The following is a 21,725-nucleotide window of genomic DNA, read 5'->3' as shown; positions in this document are numbered from 1 at the left end:
ACCTTAGTGATTCAATCATTACATAATTTTTAATGAGTGTAAACTGTACCTCGCTGTGTCATTGTCAAGTGAGGATGGTAACGGAGACTTTTTTGTGTTAACCTGTTGTCTCCATGGATGGCAAAAATGTAAAAAAAAAATGTGGCTTGTATAAAGGTAATTGAAAGATAGTCTGACTGATGCTTGTTAAAGGGATATTTCAATAATCTAAGGGAGAAATATAGAAGCAGGAATAATTTAGTGCGGATACAAGGGCGCCATAAATGATAAATTATTTTAGAAATTTGTGTAAGTATAAAAAATAAACAAACAGGATTTGACAGTATTTTAAACATGTGCATCAGAGTACCTGTATAGGATGTCATGCCCAGATTGTTTTCTTTGTGTGATGTTGTGAAGTGAACCAAGGTTTCTATGGAAATAATAGGACGATGAATTTGACCAAGAAGTATGATTTCAGATTTGTCCCAGATTTAGTTTTAAGACATCCAGCATTTAATGTTGCTGAGGCATGGGAGTAGGCTGTCTAACATTTTGCAATTGTTGGCATGGAGGGGAACATACTGAGTGTCATCGTCACATGAGTGGTGAGAAATATCATGGTTCTGACTGTTCTGCTAGGGTGGTAACATGTTAAAGTTAGCAATATGTAACTGTGTCACGTGGTGTTTAAAATGGGTACTGTAGTCCAAATTCAAAACATTGTAGAGAGCTGTCTCCCCCGTCCCCTCCTACCTATGTGCACGCAGGTTGCCATGTCTCAGACGATGTTGGTTTGCTGTTTGCCAGGGAAACCAAGGGGCATCCAAAACGACCGTGGGGGTGCCATCGAAAAAACTTAGAAGGTGGCCATACTGGCTGCTGTGTTGTTGACAGAGATGCCAGCACTTCAGCATAGCATGTTTGCTTAATGTCTGATTTTATAGTAAGGTCATTTAATTATTTAATTCAGTAGATATCTTACATATTGGACCTTTGTGATCATCATAGGCAACCACTCGTCCCACCTCCTGTATAGCCTGTGGTGTAACGCAAGGTTTGATTTTGGTAAATGCACCTTTACGTCCAGATATGAGCCACTTGAGGTATACAGTTATTTCATAGTTATAATACGATAATTATACACTTATTATAATGTAATTTAATTTTTTTTTCTTGTATTCCAGGCCTTTATTGGCTGCTGTTTTGCCTTACCAGCTGTGCCTTTAGTGGGTTTACTGAAGCTAGTATCTGCTCTTTTTCATCTAGCGTTTGCGTTGTTATTGCCTGACTGATACTAGGTTGTATTTTTTAGACTGAACCAACTGGTTTGCTTGTAATGGTGTTGTTTTCTTTGCTTAATACTTTTGATTATCCCCCTAGGCACTCAAGGTGGTTCCCTGCACTGATTGAAGTGGTGAGAGCGCTGGGACATAATATTTTCACCTGTTTACCGTTAACCAGTAATGATACTATAGGAGGCACTGGCCCACTTAGCCAGAGAGTAACAAAACACAATTTGTCACAGGAAAATACTTACACACACACACACACACACACACACACACACACACACACACACACAGAATAACAGTGTGTGATATCTCTTTTCAGTGAATAAATAGATCAGAGTTCAAAACAAGTAGAATGCCTCTGGTTTGTTGCCAAGACTCTCCCCTACAGGAAATAGAGGCCTGGGTGGGGTTTAATTATTTGTTCATTGTATACAAAACAAGAATTAGTCTCACTGAAGGTTCAAAGAAGGACAGGCTTCAGCTAAGGAGACTTTAGCCCTCGTTTGCAGGATGGATTTCATTTTTTCAGTATTTGGAACCTTACTGAACTTGGATGTCAAAAGTCTTCTGATCTTCATAGCCATTTTAATTCTCACTGCAGACTACATAAAGAACCGCAGGCATGCCAGCTTCCCTCCAGGACCTTGGGCTATTCCTATCCTTGGCAACATTTTCTCAGTGGACCACAACAAGGCTCATGAGAGTATGACACAGGTAAACAGGAAAGTGTTTTTTTTTTTTTTTTAAAAAAAGATACTGTCAGTTCATAGCACTTATCTTTACATTTTCTGTTTTATTGAGCACGGTGTTCTTCCTCCTCTCTTGAATCCACTCACAGTTAGCAGGGAAATATGGAGATGTGTACAGTCTGCGGATCGGCCAGCAGTGGTTGGTGGTCTTGAATGGATTTGAGGTTCTAAAAGAAGCTCTTGTGACTAAGGGTGACAGTCTGGCTGATCGCCCACCCCTCCCTATACTTGTGGACCTGACTGGTGGACTAGGTGTGAGGATGTAAAACACAGACTAACCAAATGGAAAGCCTTCATAAAGTTTATGACCATTTTATAGCATAGTGTTAAATGTGTTAAGATCACCCTTAGTGATTTGTTTGATCTAAATGGCCTGGACTATTGTTTTAGTATTAATCAGAGCTCTGGTAACTTAAGTGAAAATTGCAAATCTCTTCTTTAACCAATAAGAAGATTCATTTTTCGTTAAATTATAAATAAAACAAAAGGATTTGCAGAACAAGGACTGTTAACTTGATATATTTTATGCTTATAATTTCATTGGCTTCTATTTTTATAACCTCACATTTTTTTTCCTCGTCATGAATTTCCTGTCAGGTGTTGTTTTCAGTAATGGGCACATCTGGAAGCAGCAGAGGCGTTTTGCAGTTTCAACCTTGAAAAATTTTGGATTTGGGAGGAAGTCACTTGAACCAAACGTCTTGGAGGAAATAACCTATTGTATAAACGACTTAAATAGCTATAAAGGTACATATTAAATGTTGAGTGATACATTTATAAAGAGAAATGATGGCATACCAAATGAACATCTTATTTTGTGTTAAACTGTGGAGGTAAGCCTTTCAACCCAAACCTCATCTTCAGCAACGCTATCTCCAACATCATCTGCTCCCTGGTCTTCGGGCATCGCTTTGAGTACACTGATGAGAAGTTCAGGAAACTGATCAGCTACTTTGAAACAGCACTCCAGATTGAAGCGTCGATCTGGGCACAGGTATGGCATTTTTAAGCAACAGCTGAAATATTAATGTGGTGTGTCATTGTTTTGCAATAAATGCTAAAGTGTGAAACAGAGCATCCATGCAAATGGCTTAATAAAGATGTTATATTTGAAATACACGCTGAAATTCCACTACCATATATTATCATTTTAATCTGCTTTGCTCTGCAGTTTTACAACGCATTCCCTCGGCTGATGAGATGGATACCTGGGCCACATCAGACATTCAAGCAAATTTACTATGATATAAAGGACTTTATAAGAGAAGAACTTAAAGAGCACAAACAAAACTGGGACCCCTCAGACCAAAGAGACTACATCGACTGCTACTTCAATGAGATAGAGATGGTGACGGACACTAAATGCCTTACAGCTATATCTTTGAATGGCTTATCCCTGACAGAAAACTACCCAATTAATGCTGTAGAACACAGCTTAAAACATTTTTCATGATTTCAAGTTCCAGTACACTTGCAATTGTTCCAAAGTATTTTGATACATTTTTTTTACACATGTCTTTGAATATATTCTCAGAGTAAAGGGCAAACTGACAACACTTTTGATGAGGAATGCCTGATTATTTCTGTCTTTGAACTGTTTGTGGCCGGCTCTGAGACCACATCCACCACTTTGCGCTGGGCTTTCCTTTACATGGCCAAGTACCCAGAGATCCAGGGTAAGAGCACTGAACAGGCCAGTTCTTACTCTAAAATGTGTAAATAGGTGACAAACAAATACACACTGGTGGTCATTTTTGCACCATCTCTTCACACGTTTTTACTTTGCAGCCTGTCTATGAAACGTCTTTTCAGTTCCTGTTTGTTTCCTTTCCTCACAGCAAAGGTCCAGGCTGAGATAGACAGAGTGATAGGACAGTCCAGACAGCCGTCAGTGGAAGATCGTGTAAGCATGCCCTATACAGACGCTGTCCTCCACGAGGTCCAGAGAATAGGCAACATAGTACCTCTCAGCCTGCCTCATATGACCAACAAGGATATCCAGCTGGGAGGCTACACAATCCCAAAGGTCAATTTCCACTACATAATAAAATTATATGACAAAGTATAATAATATATCATACTTAAATAATCTTATATTATAATTAATTATATTATTCAAATCACCAGGGAGTCACAGTCATTCCCAACTTGACCTCTGTGCTGTATGACAAGAATGAGTGGGAGACCCCCTCCACCTTCAACCCAGGACACTTCCTGACTGAGGAGGGGAAGTTTGTGAAGCAAGCTGCCTTCATTCCTTTCTCTGCAGGTGAGGAGCAACACAAACCCAGGGGCCTGGGGCCTGTCTCAGCATAAACTGACATAATCATTTTTTGATTTGCTAAGAGCGGACTCTTAATTATGAAGAAAAAAACGCAGAGTAAATGAAGTAAGTGACATGGGATCAGAATTTGCCAGAAGTGTTCAAATCTGATTGTCAAAATGTTGTTTTGGCTTTGAGATGGTAATGAGTATTCAGCATATCGTACCAAGAGGGAAAGGTTAGAATGATTATTTTGAACACAAAAAAAGAATCCCTCCATTCCCCCTCAAACCCCCACACAGGACTACCTCACTGGACTGTAAAATACAATATAACATACATCACAAAAGTGCAATATATTTATCTGTATAGAAATTTTATACATAGCTTTTCTTTTTATATCTATTTATATCTGCACCTTATCTTTCTATGTAAATACTTGCTGCTGTTTTTATCCTGCACTACAACGAGCCAAATGCAATGAAATCTCGTTCTTATCTGCACTGTGAAGTACAAGTTTGAATGACAATTAAGAAAGTCTAAGTCTAAGTCTAAATATATACTCACTTGTCTGAGGGCAGAGTACATTTTTACCATGATAATCTTTCTCAGTTCTGTAAATATTTGAACATGCCTGATGTTTAGCTTTTCAGTTTGTTTTTTGTTTCAGGTAAGCGTGTATGTCTTGGTGAGAACTTGGCAAAGATGGAGCTTTTCCTCTTCTTCACCTCCTTCATGCAGCGCTTCACCTTCTCCATGCCTGCTGGGGTCAAGGCGAAGTTGGACTACCAATTTGGTATTACTCTGGCACCATGTCCTTATGAAATCTGTGCCACGCCACGCTAAGAATGAAGAAAAAGGAATGTTCAGAGAACAATATGCTTTACCACTTTTTGGTAATTTCTTGGTTTAGGCTGTAAAATGTATTCAGTAAATATCTTTTTTATGTGTGTTACCTTACCAAGTTGACTGACCATTGTAGATAAAACGGTGGTTATTGGATAGATTTTGGCTTAGCTTGGCTTAATTGTGTGTTGTTGTTTTGTTTTTTTACATTTTCATAGATGACACAAAATACTTTGTATAATGCTTCCTTTTTAAAACCACCGAACGTTGAAAGTGAAAAAAATCAAAATAAAATAAAATCAGTCAAATATAGAAATGTTGTCACTGCTTATCAAAAACCCATGAAGCCAACTCTGACTTCAAGACCACTGCGAAATGACTTTTAAAAAACCTTTATCATTCAAGTAACTTGTATGCTTCGCCAATAAAATGTTATTTTTGATACATGTCAATATGTTTATAATCATCATTCTAATTTTCAAAACATTTAATAACAGTTGGATATCTCAGCACATTGTGGAAAGCTAGGGGAAATGTAACCCAGAGGAGTTTCTGATTGAGCTAATCTTTGCTTTTACACACAAGTAACCATGTTCTTGTATGCACTTAGTGGTGTAAAAAAAAAAACTTGGAAGAACTCCTGACCAAACCAATACGAGATCAGATGAGGAGGCAGAGTTCTACGATCCAGGAGATGCCTTACTCATGTCCATGGCAAATGTAACTGAAATGGTCAGGATGTTCCTCAGTGGCAGAATGCTCGTTAAAGGTTAAAAGTTTCCAGTGCGACAAAACCTCACCCTCATCTGACTGTGATAGGTCTACAGTGGGAGCCCCTTAAACTTTTTTCTTTACCAAGACATTCGACTCAAAAGCCAGAGTGTCTAAGTCATCACAGTTACAAGTTGACAAACAAATTTGAGCTGACAGGTAGCTGCACATTGCTTCCCGTCCTCATTCCACTTTATTCAGACCTGCAAATCTTGATAAGCTGCCTGTTTAACACATCTGTCCACACCTGCATTTCAGGCACTTCAGGTCCATTCTGACAGTCTCACTAAAGTTTCCTTTTATACATTTTCAAATACTGTATATTATATTATTTATACTATGGCCATATTTCCTAGTAGGCCCAGCTAATCATCATTTCTAATTCAATATTTAATCAATAGTCAGTGTCAGTTGAAGCTGAAACAAATATAAAGTGACTGTTGATGTTAGCTAACCTTACCATTCTAGTACAACCAGACAAGCAAGTCAAGTTCATTATAGCCCACTTAGTGAACCACATTACAAGAAAATGTTTTGTTTATTGTCCCATTTAGCAACTGTTAAGATCTGTATTCAAAGAATTCACTCACTGCGTTTGTGTCTGCCTGCAGTGTTTCTGAGTAATTTCCAAATCTAGCTAACGTTAACCCCACAAATGACTTCAAACTGAGTAAGTGATGGTTTTTGCCTATTCTAACTAGCAAAGCAAAGCAAAGCAAAGCTAATAGGGATACTTTTAAAGCCTTAAGAGATATCATTACTAATGATTACTAATCATCACATTACTAAATGATCAATGATGACACCTAGGTTTTTGACATGATCACTGTACTGAAGAGGAAAAGATGATGAAATGGATATGAGTTCTTGCCTTTGTCTTTGTGGGCCTACAATCAGAATTTCCGTTTTATCCTTGTGAAGCTATAGAAACTTTTGTGACAGCCAGCAGCTAATTTCTTCAATGCATTAAATAAATAGATAAATGTCTTTTCAACCTCTGTGTCGCAATGCTAAATCAATCATAGTCATAACAACTATAGATCCACATTGTTTCAACATCACTGTCATAAACATTACTTTTAATATTTATTCAATGTTTATTTTGTGTTGAGATTTCAATGTCAACCAAAATGATGATTCAGACAGAAAATCAACTTAGTTTCAATGATTGTTTGCTAATAGGGATACTTTTAAAGCCTTAAGAGATATCATTACTAAACATCATGCCGTGGAATTAATAATGAAAGCAAAGAATTAAATAGAAATATTCTGTACCATAAAGCAGTCACGCAATCTTAAGGACAAAAAAAAAAAACATTATGCCAATTACTTTTTGGACTTTTTTTGTCAATTAGTGCTTCTCTTAACTTGAGGTTGCACAGATTTCATACTGATGGGGTGACAGAACTATGCCAAACTGTGAGTCCATTGCAGGTTTGACCCCAGCAGGCATAGAGAAGGTGAAGTGCTGCATGAAGGAGGTAAAGAAGAGGAAAAGTTCCATCCTGGCCAGGCCTTCCCCTGGACACAGCCGCTTACCTGAGGCAGGAAAACAGAATTAGACAAACCGTTATCGTTTTTAACAGAAATTGAACAAGAGCCAAGCAATGAAGTAAAAAAAAAATTAAATTCAGCTGTTTTCTCTCCCAGTTAATGACTTAAGAACATGGAGAAAAAAAATTGACTATTTTAACACCTGAATCATGTATTTAAAAAAAGAGAATGGATAGCTAGAAGAGGAATAAGTTCAACAAAGGTGACTGTACATAGACTGTATAAAAAGATTGATGACATGACAGCTCCCTAAATGTGAAGCCAAGACATTTGGAGCGTCCCCTACTGACTGGCTGCAGAACTAGTCATAAACCCTCACCTCCTTCATGTTAATAGAAGACACATGAGTTGTTATCCCTGACCCATTTCTTTTCATTTCCTTCTTGGCCAAGACATTTAGGCGTTTTTGTAAAAAGATATGTGAGTACCACCCAAGGGTCCCAATGAATGCTGGGACTGACAATTGGCACCTTTACTTATTGTGAAAGAAGTTAAGTCAAGAAGTGATCGGTTGCTTCTCACCTGCAGAGAAAGGAATGAAAGCAGCTGGCTTCACAAACTTCCCCTCCTCATTCAGAAAGTGTCTTGGGTTGAAGGTAAAGGGGGTCTCCCACTCATTCTTGTCGTATAGCACCGAAGTCAGATTGGGAATGACTGTGATTCCCTAGTGAGAAGAATAATTACATTTTATAGAATAATTTGAATTAATAAATGCTGGAGGTTTATGAATCATAAAAAGTGCATTTATAAAAACTGACCTTTGGAATTGTGTATCCTTCCAACTGTATATCATGGTTTGTGATATGAGGCAGGCTTAGAGGTACTACGTTGCTCATTCTCATGATCTCGTGGAGGACAGCATCAGTATAAGGCAGGTTTACACGATCTGCTGTTGATGGTTCTCTGGACTTTCCAACTACTTCATGTATCTCAGACTGGACCTTTGCTGGGGGGGAAGGGAAACAGCGTGGAGTAGAAAGATAATTCTTCAACAGGCTCCAAGAGTATACAAAACTTGCAAAGAGATGAGGCACAATTTATAACTACTACATTAGTGAGTACGGTAAATAGATTTGCAGTCTTGTTGATTTCAAACAAAGAACGTGTAGTTTAATTTTTCAATGTGTAGCAAAGACTTGCTTAGGAACAGTATTAAATTACACTATACAGGGAATTGGTATGCTGTCTGCATTAAAAGTGAGAATTACTATACCCTTTATAGTGGACTCCTTGTATCCATCAATGCATTGTGAAAAGTAGCTGACAAAACAATATATACTGTCATGCATTGCTGTGCAAAGGAAATGCATCTCCTTATCAAAATAATTGGAATAGAGGAAACAGAATAAATAGTATTTGGGTGTTTTAAAAAGAGTAAATGATTTTCCAAGTAATTATATTTTTTCCTGATGATGATGCCAGTTATGAGACCATAAACAAACAAATTGTTCTTTATTTTGTCAATTATGTTATATCATTTTATATCTAGTTATATTGTAAGAAAAATACACTCAGTTTAAAAGAAGATATCACTGAAATTGGCTCAACAATTAGCTCACTACAGACAAGCCGGAAGATATGCAGGTATCCTCAGCAGCAAAAGCTGAGTTGCACAGCAAATATGGCAGCCACCACAAAATGGCACTGCCCACAAATCAACTAAAGTCCTCTACTAAGAACTCAATAGGGAGTAGGTAGTAGTGAATATGTGATTCCAAACACAGCCTACCTACAGTATTTACCTACCTACATACCACTAAAGAAAATGTGTTTTAGTTTCCCACATATCCCCATTATTGAGTTAAAACTGGTCAGTGCTCTTACCCTGGATCTCAGGACACTTTGCCATGTAGAGAAAAGCCCAGAGTAGGGTGCTGGTAGTGGTTTCAGAGCCAGCAACAAACAGATCCAAGACACACATGACAAGATTTTCCTCTTCAAAAGTGTTGTCAGTCTGGGCCTCACTCTGAGAATATATCCAAATACATGTCAAAGAATTAAACAAAATAATCCAGAACAAATGTAATTTCCACATACATCAGTAATGGCTGTACTTTGAAATTAGTTTAAAAAGTTTGCTTTGTGAGCTTAAAATGGGTTGTGTTCTATCTAGGCTATTTCATTTAAAGTAATGCTTACAAATGATAAATGTTTTTGTCCTTAAGGCTTGCTTGTAGTTTACATAACTTATTGGTGTCATCAGGCTTCATTGATGCATGTATACTTGGGTTGTTCCCTTAAAATGTTACCCAGAGGATGCATAAGGTTAAGAGAATTGGTCCAAGGACTTAACCTTGTGGAACTCCATGGCTTACTTTGGTGTGATTAGAGTACTTATCATTAACATGTGACATTAATTGAAACTCGTCAACTGAGCCATCTACATTATGAATTGTTTTTTTAAGGTAAGTGAGCTACTCAAAGGCACAGATTTCTCATTCTTTTCCTTCACTCCTCAAGGAAAAGCTGCTGTCTGTGCGTTGGCTTAGCTACAGTGCACAGGTTCACAGGAAAATGACGCAGCATCTTCATAAAAAGCAAAGTCAAGACCTCACAGCATTCGTGTGTACCGCGTTTTGTCAGCCGCGTGGTCATGCTCTTTCAGATGGCACGTGTACATGTACTGTATCAATCCACAGATCGGTGACCTGCACTGGTCACACTTCTCAGCAGCTTGTTTAAGTTGGGTGTCACCGGTTTACCTTACTGAATTAACAGTGCTCAGCCTGTACCCGTCGTTTGTGTTAATATGGCTTTCTCTGTCTGCATTTCTACTGTGGGCAACTGAAAATAGTCATTTTCAGTGTCTTCAAAATGCTGTATATTCACTGCCTGGTACTTTTGGAAGGAAGCTGTAACACTCTTTGAGCTCTTGGCAAAACGCTTTTACGTAATGTTGATATAGTGACGGTATATATGATCAGAAATCCACTTACAAAAGCTCACTGCTACCACTAGTCACACTTCAAAAACGAGCCATAAGAACAATCAATAAAGCAGGATATTATGACCACACCAACCTCCTCTTTTTACATTCCTGTACTATAAAGTTCATTGACCTGGTTGACTATCAAGTGGCACAAATCATGTTCAAAGCAAGAAACAAACTGCTACCAGGTAATATTCAAAAACTTTTTTTTGACAGAGAGGGGGGTTATAATTTGAGGGAAAAGTTAAATTTTAAGATGCTAGCTGTTCGAACGACTTTAAAAAGTCAATGCATTTCAATTGGTGGTGTGAAACTGTGGAATGGTATGAGCACGGAGCTAAAGCATTGTCCAAACATGATCCAGTTTAAAAACATGTACAAATCAATGATTTTCAAAAGGTACAGGGATGAGGGAGAGCTTTAAGAAGGAAAAAATATATATATAAATAATAATAGTATAGCAAATTGTATATAGATAGATTGTATATATAGCGCTTATAAGGAACACAGGAATTTAATTTAATAAATATTAATTATTGAGCTGTGGAAAAGGGGTAGGATTAAATAAGTTTTATACTTCTTCCTACTCCTTTTCAGGCATAGCAATTGAATATATGTAATTTTCTTTTTCTCTTTCTTTTTTTTTTTGGAAATTATTTGAACATTGTTTTTTGTTTATTGTATTTTCGTGCTTTTCATTTTGTTTTGTATTTTTGATATGTTTGATTTTATTTGATATGTCTGAAATAAACTTAATCAATACATGGTGTTTTATTTTGAAATTGACCGAATGCTCTGAGTTCCCATGTCCGAGTTTCAGTCTGGGTGGATCTGTTCTGTTCAGCTTTACACGTTCTGAAAGGGCCTCAGTTGAAAATAGACTTGTTTTTCTGGTGGAGCAGAGTGTCAGCACTTCTGGAATGCACATAAGAAGGGCCACAGCGCATGCGGTTGGAACACTAGCATTGACTAGGGAGGACGTGATCAGCTCTAGATGCATGGTGTGGACAGAACTGTTCGGTTTCAGTGTAAGAAATACAACTAGTATTGTGCATATTGTGCCCATCACCATCTGTATCTCATTCAAGTAGCAGTCGATGTAGTCTCTTTGGTCTGAGGGGTCCCAGTTTTGTTTGTGCTGTTTAAGTTCTTCTCTTATGAAGTCCTTTATGTCATTGAAGATGTGCCGTAATGTGATGTGTGGTCCTGGCAAATATCTCATCAGCAGAGGGAATGAGTTGTAAAACTGCAGAGTAGAGCAGAATGAAATAACATTTTGAGGTGACATTTCATTACAAGATTTTCTGTTTGTAACAACCAATACTCATTAAAAATCCCATTTGTAAATCATGCATTTTAGAAAAGTCTTTCATTCTGAGAGATATATATCACAACCATGGTGCACACATCAAGATTAGGTAAAAAAATAAATGCTATACCCATGCCCAGAGTGACATTTGTATCTGAAGAGATTTTTCAAAGAAGCTAATCAGTTTCCTGAAGTTCTCATCAGTGTACTCAAAGCGATGTCCGAAAACCAGGGAGCAGATGATGTTTGAGACAGCGTTGTTGATGATGGGGCGCGGATTAAATGGCACACCTTCATAGATAAACAGAAAGTGAGATGCTAATTTGGTACACATGAGGGGTTCTTGTTTTAAATCTATCACCTTATATTTCATTTACCTTTATAGCTATGAAGGTCTTTTGAACAATAGGTAAATTCCTCCAAGATGACAGGTTCTAGCGCCCTTTTACCAAGTCCAAAATTTCTGAGGGTTGAAAGTGCAAAACGCCGCTGCTGCTTCCATAAGTTCCCATTGCTGGATATAATACCTGATGGGAAATACATCAAAAGTAGTTCAAATGTATCTGCAGTAATATGGAACATTATGAGATGTTTGCAGCATGTTAAATAAATATATATTTTTTTAAAGTCTACTTGTGGCATAAGAACCAAGAATCACCAGAGTTACAATAAAAGTGAGACCAAAAATGTGAATAGAAAAGCTTTGCATCCTCTCACCCAGTCCATAGTTTAGTTCATTCGTCAAAGGCATCACTGGGCGGTCCACCAGGCTGTGTCCGTGATTTACAAGAGCTTCCTTAAAAACCTTAAATCCATTTAAGACCACAATCGGCACCTTGCCCATACGCAAGCTGTATACATCTCCATATTTCCCTGCTAACTGTGAGTGGATTTTCAGAACAGAAGAAAAAAAAAACATTGTCAATACAACAGAAGACAGAATGAGTCCTATGAGTTGACCTGCCAAATTTTGAATGGTATTATTTTTGTTAAACATTTCTTGAATTACCTGCATCATACTCTGATGTGTTCTGTTGTGGTCTACAGAGAACATGTTGCCCACGATCGGAAAAGCCCATGGTCCTGGAGGAAAGGTGGCCGGCTGGCGGTTTTTGATAAAATCTGTTGTGAGGATGAAAACTGCAATGAAGAGAAGCAGACTTTTGACATCAAAGTCCACATAGGATCCAATTACAGAAAAGATAGAATCCATCATCCAAGAAAGGGCTCAAGTGTTTTAAACTGAAGCCTGTGCTTTTTTCACTTCTTCTGTGATATAAAAGTCCTGTGTCCTGTACAGGCTACCCTTTTATCTCTCCTCCTTTGAGACAGGGCCTGATGAAATTTACTCACGTTGTGCATTCAACCATGACCTCATTTTCAAATTTCTAAGCACTGATTTGCTCACTCCACTTTTTTTCACTCGCCTGTGTCCACAGACAGTGCTTTTTGAGCTGGCAGCGTATACAAAACAAGTGTAGTTCAGCGGCCAGCACCCTGAGCCCTAAATGCCCTCGTGTTTTTTTTTTTTGGTCACTGTGCCCACAGCGCTTTTAGTTTAAAACAGGTCAACTTTTGGAACAGCAGCACGCTCGTCCATGTCACTTCTCCCTTACCAACCATTGAAAATCAAGACGCTTTGACAAAAGCAAAGGCAGAGGAGACGCAAGTCTGAATCGCCTTTTCAAGGGTACATTTACAGGTGTAGAGCTGCTGCTGATACCATGACAAAACTCCTTTAAATCATTTTAATGTTTTCACTGTGATAGTTCCATGAATTAAAGCAAAGATATCCAGTGTTTCCCCTAGGTTTACAGCTTTGGGGGTTTATTAGAAAAATGCACAGACATTTTAGGTCAGGTAGAAATAATTATATCTGCACCAGTTCGCTTGCCTGCATTCATCGCTGCAACATCTGCTGTTTAGCCGTTTGCCAGGCAAACCGAGGGGCATCCAAAATGTTTGCGTCGAGGTGCAGTAAAACTGCCTACTTCTCTGGTCAAAATATAAAACAAACCATTTCGCACCGCATTCGAAATTTAGAAGGAGGACATATTGGCTGCTGCATAGTTGTCAGATGATATAATAAGGTCATTTTATGATTTAATTCAGTAGATATCTTACACATTGCTCCTTTAAGGACATCCAGTGTCATGGTGACACATGGTGAAAAAAAAGATTGAAAGAAAGAAATTGCTTTAAGTCTCCATATTCATTTCAGGGTGTATACGTCCCTTAATGCTCTTATACTTATGTTTACACACATGAGGGGTGTACAGCTTTAAGGCACTAGTTCACGCAGCAGCCTTCAGCTAAAAAAGAGCCAGTGAGCCCTCCCTGTTACGGTTTAATACAATGGATACACGAGAAAAAATATAGCACATCAACAAGTATTCAACATCAGTGTTTCCCCTACCATTATATCAGGGGGGCGGACCTTTAATAAAGCCTCTATTTGCCTCAAGCTTGTTTATATGCTCTGTGACGTATTCTGAAAACAGTCTTTGAACCAATTTTCTACTATATAAATTGTTGTAAGCATTGTGATATAAATATTCCTTAGAATAAATTATGTGTGGTTTCATTATTTGCCATATTTTTATAAGGTAGGCCTAGCTAAAACCTATTAAATGTTACTATACATAATGGTGTCATATTGTGAAGACAAAGTCACTTAAACTAGAGGATCACAACTACTGCCAAAAGCTCAAATGAAAGGTTACAACGTAGACCAAAATCAATCGTGGAAAGAAATTAACTCAATCACAGTTATAAGTCTTAAAGAGTATAATTTGTCAATTAAAGCTTTTCTAAGCGTGAGGTTGCACAGATTTCATACTGGCATGGTGCCAGAGTGACCCCAAAGACAAAGTCCAACACAGGCTTTACCCCAGCAGGCATTGAGAAGGTGAAGTGCTGCATAAAAGAGGTGAAGGAAAGGAAAAGTTCCATCTTTGCCAGGTTCTCACCAAGACACAGCCGCTTACCTGAAACAGGAAAACGTGTTATTTTCACAAGGTCTTATTTTTAAACTTTTAACAGAAAGGTCAGATATACCCCGAAAGCACTTGTAAGGACTGCTTTACGGTCTGCTGTTGCTTATTTTGTAGAGCAAAATTAACTTTCATCTGATAATAATTATTATAATAGTGCTCACTTCTTGATCAACAGAATTTATTCTGTGTGTGTATGTGACTTCCTGGGCTTCTGCAGCCAGCCTGAAGTGGACACTCAATGAACTGCAGGATTTTGCACTTCCGCATTGGCTTCCTTTTTCAACATCATAGGTTGCATCTTGTTCAGAGAGATATTTGGAGCAAAGGCTCATGGGACTGTTCATGTTCAGTTAGAAAAGTTTGCTTATCACATTAAAATCATTGTTCAGTTATTAAGTTGTTTATTTACTGCCATTTTCACTGTGATATAGAATGTGAATTGACCCATTTGTAATGCCTACCTTGGTTACTGTTGCTAAGTTGTATAAAATCGCCAGGCTTCTTCCCATTTAAAACAATTGAAAATAAGTTTTTGACAGACTTGTATTTGTATTTAATTGATTTGATTCTTTTAGGCCTCTTGGTGTCAATGACAGAATAAGGTTAGTGGCTGATAGCGTCTGTACACAATTTGACAATCACAGCAACATCAATTAGTTCTAAATGCTGCAGAGTGTGAAATGTCAAAGGGCATGCTGGGATATCTCATGACGGGCGCAAGGCTGACGGTGTACATTCTTTAATATGTTAATCATGACAGGGTTCCCAAAAATACGAGTTTACGAAACCCAATCACTCTTTCTCCGTGATCCGCTCCTCGGACATGACAACAACATAACTCATACAAACACAGCCTAGTACTCCATGTTTCTGTCCTAACGGTGTGTTCCCACTACACATTTTCAATTTGCTGTAAGAAATAGCAGGACAAATGTTAAGTGTACGCTGTGTTCGCAACAATAAACGACCCAAATCATCAGGACCCAAGCAGGGCTCCTGTACTTTGCCTTGTTCAAGCGTCTGGGTTGGCCCCAAAGTTAGCCAGAAGTAGGGAGGTTCGAACCTTTTATTTGAAGAGGTTGATTTCCAGTGTTTAGAAGTTTTAGGATGCAATGGTTTCGCATCAACCGCACCCATTATGTTATATTTTGTCAACCTGTCTATTCACGGTTGCCGTTGCAACTGTAATTGGAGATAGTAGTGATGCGAGATTGCTCACTCCTCAACAATTCAGCTCCGGAAAATTATATTCTGTTCACCCACATCATGAAAAACAAGCATCATGATGTAACTGAAGAATAATTGCTAGCTTAAGGGTCATTCTGCAATAACTGAGGAAGGCTATATTTTGCCTTTTTAATCTCCTGTAATTACAGGTAAATAAAGACACAAATAAGACAAGGCATTGTGGTGCTCCTCACCTGCAGAGAAAGGGATGAAAGCAGCTTGTTTCACAAACTTGCCCTCCTCGTTCAGAAAGTGTCCTGGGTTGAAGGTAAAAGGCGTCTTCCACTTAGTCTGGTCAAAAAGCACCGAGGTCAAATTGGGAATGACTGTAACTCCCTGTTAATTAGAATATTACAATAATATTATAAATGTAGGGTAGCCTTGAAGGTCAAAACACACACGCTAAAAACATTTTGTCAGAACACAACTGTCACAATCAAATAAGTCATTCCCTACCTTAAATGTTATCTGACCATAAAAAGATGTGTTTTCTGAAACGTCTTTGTGTTTTGTCAAGTGTTGTGCTGTGATATGTTATCGTAACCTGTTCAATTTTGTTGCGTTTTGTAGTGGGGAAAATGGGGAAAAAATTCATTTGAGGCCAAAGTAAAAAAATAATATAATGTGTAAAATGTATTACCTATAACTATGGTACTTTGTACTTCATTTGTTGAAAATCAAACTGCAGGATTAAGAAGAGCCAATGAGAAGTATCTTAAAGAGTGCATGCAGGGAGTCTAATTCAGGTTAGGGCTGCCCGATATAGGTAAAAACTGACATTGCAATATTTTTTTCCTTGCGATATATATTGCGATATTTGTAAAGTTTACTGCTTCACTCTGTTCAGCTGAATTCTCCATGACTCTCCCTGAAATGATGATTACAGACTCTCACCTGTCTGCCTCTGTCTCTCACATTATTTGTGTTTGCAAAGAGTTTAATCATGTTGATGATCTGCTGTTAATTATTGATATTGATCTATAATATTTCCTTCAAGTGATTCTTCTCACATCAGGTCAGACTTTTAATAACATGCTCATGCACTGAGGTTCCATCATTTAAGTTTCCCTCCGCGACCAAATAATATTATGGGGATATTTATTAAATATGTTAACGTGCTGCATTGTAAAGTAATGTAATGTAACGCTCTCTCTGGCGCATGCGCACATCGCGATGACGATGCAGAAACAATATATCGTGCAGCCCTAATTCAGGTCATGCAGTCTGATCAATCATAGAAGGCAGCACTATGGGTTTGAACTATATGAAGGTAGTCTAAAATGATCAGGGCAAACTACAGTATAGTAAATTCAAACATCCTCGAAGTGGAGACAGTAGCACTGTGTGTGTGTGTGTGTGTGTGTGTGTGTGTGTGTGTGTGTGTGTGTGTGTGTGTGTGTGTGTGTGTGTGTGTGTGTGTGTGTGTGTGTGTGTGTTTGACTTTGTGTAACATGCATGATGCAAAAGTGAGCTTCAATCATATTGTAAATCAAAAGATAAGCATGACACTCTGTGGTTTCCATGATTCTTTGTTCACAAACCATAAATGAGCAGGGATCCTGAGTGAGAGAATTCAGTTTGATGTTTACTCTAGTAAGCATGATATAAACCATTTTTTGTATCAGACTCTGATCATCTCCTGTAAGGTTCCCTTGTTCTTCTTGAGGTGTTTTTAGATGTTTGAATATGGACACTGTTGCTGTGCTTTAAGTTAAGTTTTGTGTTCACTAAATGTGGTTGGTTACTTGAATTTGGTCCAATATGACCTTCAGGGCCAACCTATATTTTCAAGATGGTTTGGCCATGGAAGTGTGTGTGACATTTCACATTTTCTGAGAAATTACCTTCGGGATTGTGTAGCCTCCCAGCTGGATATCTTTGTTGGTCATATGAGGCACACTGAGAGGAACTATGTTGCTCATTCTCTGGATTTCGTGGAGGACAGCATCTGTAAAGGGCATGCTTACACGATCTTCCATTGATGGCTGTCTGGACTGTCCAATCACTCTGTCTATCTCAGCCTGGACTTTTGCTGTGAGGAAGGGAAACAGATATAGTAGTGAATAGATAGATATGTTTCTGTTTCTTTAAAATCATTCAACCAGCCAAAAGAGGACATGTCTTTTACATATGTGAAGGACTCTGGTGTTAGCTCAGTATTTCCTTTGTATAAAATGAAATGATATCATTTAAAAAAAATACATGTTTGTGACCTTATTGGACATTTTTGAGTAAGAACTAGCCTGGTCAGTGCTCTTACCCTGGATCTCTGGGTACGTGGCCATGTAGAGGAAAGCCCAGCGCAGGGTTGTGGATGTGGTCTCAGAGCCGGCCACGAAAAGATCCAAGACGCACTCAATCAGGTTTTCCTCATCAAAAGTGTTGTCAGCTCTTCCCATATTCTAAGAATAAAACAAAATACGTGTTTTGTAAGATCAATAATTCAAGACCTCTGCACACAGCATTACTAAGAATATAAACTCAACAAGAACATCCAGTATCCAACAGCACAGTGTCACAAATAAAGCATCATCCAGTCCCAGTTACCGTCTGTATCTCATTCAGGTAGCAGTCGATGAAGTCTCTTTGATCCGAGGAATCCCAGTTTTGTTTGTGCTTCTTAAGCTCTTCTCTTATGAAAACCTTGATATCGTTGCAAATGAGCAGAAATGTCTGATGAGGTCCTGGCAAACGTCTCATCAGCCGAGGGAATGAGTTGTAAAACTGCAGAGTAGAGCAGATTGTAATGATAACATATGGAGGAAGAACTTCAACATAAGACTTTCTTTTTGTAATAGTCAATGCTTGAGATTGGATTCCAGTAAACTGTCAAGTATTTTAAACATATTAGATCTTCAGTTGTATCGTCATTTTTAAATGCAACAATCATATTAATCCATTTGCATTGATGATACAGTTTCCCACTAAAAATATACATTTCATACCAATGGTACACAACTTAAATACTGTACCACAAGCTTGAAATTGTCATACCTGTGCCCAAATTGTTACTTGACATCGAAGTACTTCTTCAAAGTACATAATCAGTTTCCTGAACTTCTCATCAGTGTACTCAAAGCGATGCCCGAAAACCAGGGAGCAGATGATGTTGGAGATAGCGTTGCTGAGGATGAGGTGTGGATTGAAGGGCTTACCTCCACAGAAACACAGAAAATCAAATAATAATTGCTATATGCAGTTTTCTCTTACTGAATTTGTTGTCTGTATAATGTATTCAATATTCACCTTTATACCCATTTAATTCTTTTAAACAATAGTTTAATTCATCCAAAACAACAGGTTCAAGGGACTTCTTGCCAATTCCAAAATTTCTGAGGGTTGAAAGTGCGAAACGCCTCTGCTGCTTCCACAAGTGCCCACTACTTAAAATGACACCTGATGAGAAATCCATGAATGTGAAGTGGGAAAAACATAGAAATTGGCAGAATGTTAAACACATTTTTTCACATAATTAGTCATTGATCTGCATTTTGTTTTGGTTTAGATCTTGATAAAATGTAATCATCTAAGTCATAGAGGAGACAGCATATTTCATTCAATTTCACAGTCAGCAGAGCTTTTATTAACACAACACAATTACACAGGGGATGGAGTTAAAAGGTTATCTGTACACATACATTTTTTGTCAATTTATTATTGCAATAGAATACTCCAATCAGCAACTTGAGTTATTCAGATATCCATTCAATACTGCCTAATGTTGTTGTGGGTATTCACCTAGTCCTTTGCTCATATCCATATGCAGAGGGAGGGGTGGCCGGTCAGCCACACTGTCTCCTTGATTTACAAGAACTTCTTTCAGAGCCTCAAACCCATTCAAGACAACCAACCACTCCTGCCCCATCCGCAGGCTGTACACTTCTCCATATTTCCCTGCTAGCTGTGAGTAGATTCAAGAGAGGATATGATCTCAATGCTCATTTCACATGGAAAACATAAATAGAAGTGTCAGGTGACTGGTTATGTTTTAAATCATATATTTTTACACATGCTCATGAACCTGGGTCATACTCTCATGGGTCCTGTTGTGGTCCACTGAGAAAATGTTGCCAATGATAGGTAGAGCCCAAGGTCCTGGAGGGAAGCTGGCCGGCCGGCGGTTCTTAATATAATCTGCAGTGAGGATAAAAATGGCAGTGAAGAGAAGGAAACTTTGGACATCCCAGTTCACATAGGTTCCAATGACAGACGAAATTGAATCCATACTGCAAACCAAGGCTCAAGTCTGATTTACAAGATTATGCCTTCCTTGCTTCTTCAATGAGTGAAAAGTCTTGTGTTGCCCTTAACCATAAAATGTAACCCTTCAATTGCTCTGGGGGAGAAACTTTTATCATTAACTCTTGGCAACACCCCCAAGATTTTTTAGTTGAATTGAACTCTGATCTATTTATTCAATGGAAAGGGATACACAACACTGTAAATCAGTGACAATAAGTCAATCATTCAGGTTAAGTCTCTCATTTCTGCACTCCTGGTCTCTATTTGTTATGTGAGAATGTGTCTGTTATCAATCAATCAATCTTTGTATAGCGTCATTTCATTACAAGTGTTATCTGGAGACACTTTACAAAAGTCAGGTCAAAGACCTAACTTATTGCTTTATTACAAAGACCCAGCTTAATCCATCATGAGCATAGCACTTTAGCAAAAGTTACAGTGGCAAGAAAAAACATCCTTTTAACAGGTAGAAATCCAGGCTCACGACGCAACAGCCATCTACCGAAATGCAAAAGCTAATTAACTAACTAACTAGCTCTCAATCAAAACAGTAGCCTAACAAAAGATGATATCGGGGAGGGGTCAGATAACGTCGGGGAATCATGGCAGTTCTACGGTGGCCGGTAGGGGTCAAACACTCAGCAACTGATAAAACGACATACATGTAGGAAAACGCGCAGCATATATAGAAACGCTGCACATTCAAAAGCAAATGCAAACTACCACAACAAATACAAAGGCTGAAACGCGCTGCAAAGACACAAACGCGCCACAAATAGGCAAAACAACTGCATAAGCATCAAACGCGCTGCATGTACAGAAACAAAACTTAAGTCAAAACACACACAACCAGAAAACAACTGCAAACACAGAAACGCTTCAAGTTCAGCCTTAAACGGAAGTGCTCCAGGCCTGTAGGGGCGCTGTGGAACTGTTTATTTAGCCTACTGGAGAGAGTAAGAGAGACAGCTAGGATCAGAAAGTTATGTTTAGATAGGGAAGTTGTATCGTTGAAAGACACAGGATAACTTTAATGTTACTGAAACGCGGAGATAAAGCGAGTCCGACCGATATTTTGACATCGGGGACGAGAGCCGAGTGTGGGTCCGTGGATGTAGCCCCGGGATGCCTGGAACTAGTGCTAGCTCTGGGGCTATGAGTGCCAGCTGCAACTTATCCCTCTGCACCCGCTTTACCAGCCTGACACTTCTGTGTCACTCACTTCTGTGAGTCTGTGTTGAACTCGCTACTCATCTCTTTGCTACAGTTTAACATTCTCCCTGTCATCAAACACTGACACTTCACCCACGGAGAGCCCTCTGCCCCGGGCCTGACAAGTTCAAAATCCTGGCAGACGGAAGTCCCGTAGCCTACTCAAGCCGGGCAACGGTGCCCGTAGCAGGGCAGCCAACTTAGCAAAGCTACCGCTCAACAAGACCTAATTTCTCAAAGTTGTGTTTTTCCCCCTTACATGTTATAAAGTCGTGTTTGCCTACAATAGAAAGTGGAGCATAGCCCCGGCGATACTTATATTCTCTCTTTCTCTCTCTCTAAAAAAGAAGGGT

The 21,725-nt window shown here is 38.6% G+C and overlaps 2 protein-coding genes across 2 annotated transcripts; one reads left to right on the top strand and one right to left on the bottom strand.

The window, feature by feature from the left end:
• The first annotated feature begins 1,580 nt into the window (after positions 1-1,580).
• On the top strand, positions 1,581-5,584 carry LOC132960482 (cytochrome P450 2J4-like). Its single transcript, XM_061033216.1, has 9 exons — positions 1,581-1,988; positions 2,113-2,275; positions 2,621-2,770; positions 2,857-3,017; positions 3,195-3,371; positions 3,558-3,699; positions 3,862-4,049; positions 4,151-4,292; positions 4,957-5,584. Exons 1-9 carry the CDS (start codon positions 1,785-1,787, stop codon positions 5,130-5,132), a joined length of 1,503 nt encoding a protein of 500 aa, XP_060889199.1. The 5' UTR covers positions 1,581-1,784; the 3' UTR covers positions 5,133-5,584.
• A 1,474-nt stretch (positions 5,585-7,058) lies between these two features.
• On the bottom strand, positions 7,059-20,267 carry LOC132971970 (cytochrome P450 2J2-like). Its single transcript, XM_061034801.1, has 18 exons — positions 19,940-20,267; positions 19,657-19,819; positions 19,165-19,314; positions 18,913-19,073; positions 18,466-18,642; positions 18,179-18,320; positions 17,763-17,950; positions 16,113-16,254; positions 14,497-14,682; positions 12,705-12,835; positions 12,413-12,575; positions 12,073-12,222; positions 11,826-11,986; positions 11,456-11,632; positions 9,282-9,423; positions 8,216-8,403; positions 7,980-8,121; positions 7,059-7,442 (listed from the first exon to the last, which is right to left on the bottom strand). The coding sequence occupies exons 1-18, from the start codon at positions 20,141-20,143 to the stop codon at positions 7,267-7,269; spliced, it is 2,943 nt and encodes a 980-aa protein (XP_060890784.1). The 5' UTR covers positions 20,144-20,267; the 3' UTR covers positions 7,059-7,266.
• Positions 20,268-21,725: the final 1,458 nt, after the last annotated feature.

Source organism: Labrus mixtus, chromosome 3 (genome assembly GCF_963584025.1).
Source record: "Labrus mixtus chromosome 3, fLabMix1.1, whole genome shotgun sequence".
NCBI classification, from domain to species: domain Eukaryota; kingdom Metazoa; phylum Chordata; class Actinopteri; order Labriformes; family Labridae; genus Labrus; species Labrus mixtus.
Note: the sequence above shows the minus strand (reverse complement) of the source record. Positions and strands in the feature narration are given on the sequence as shown.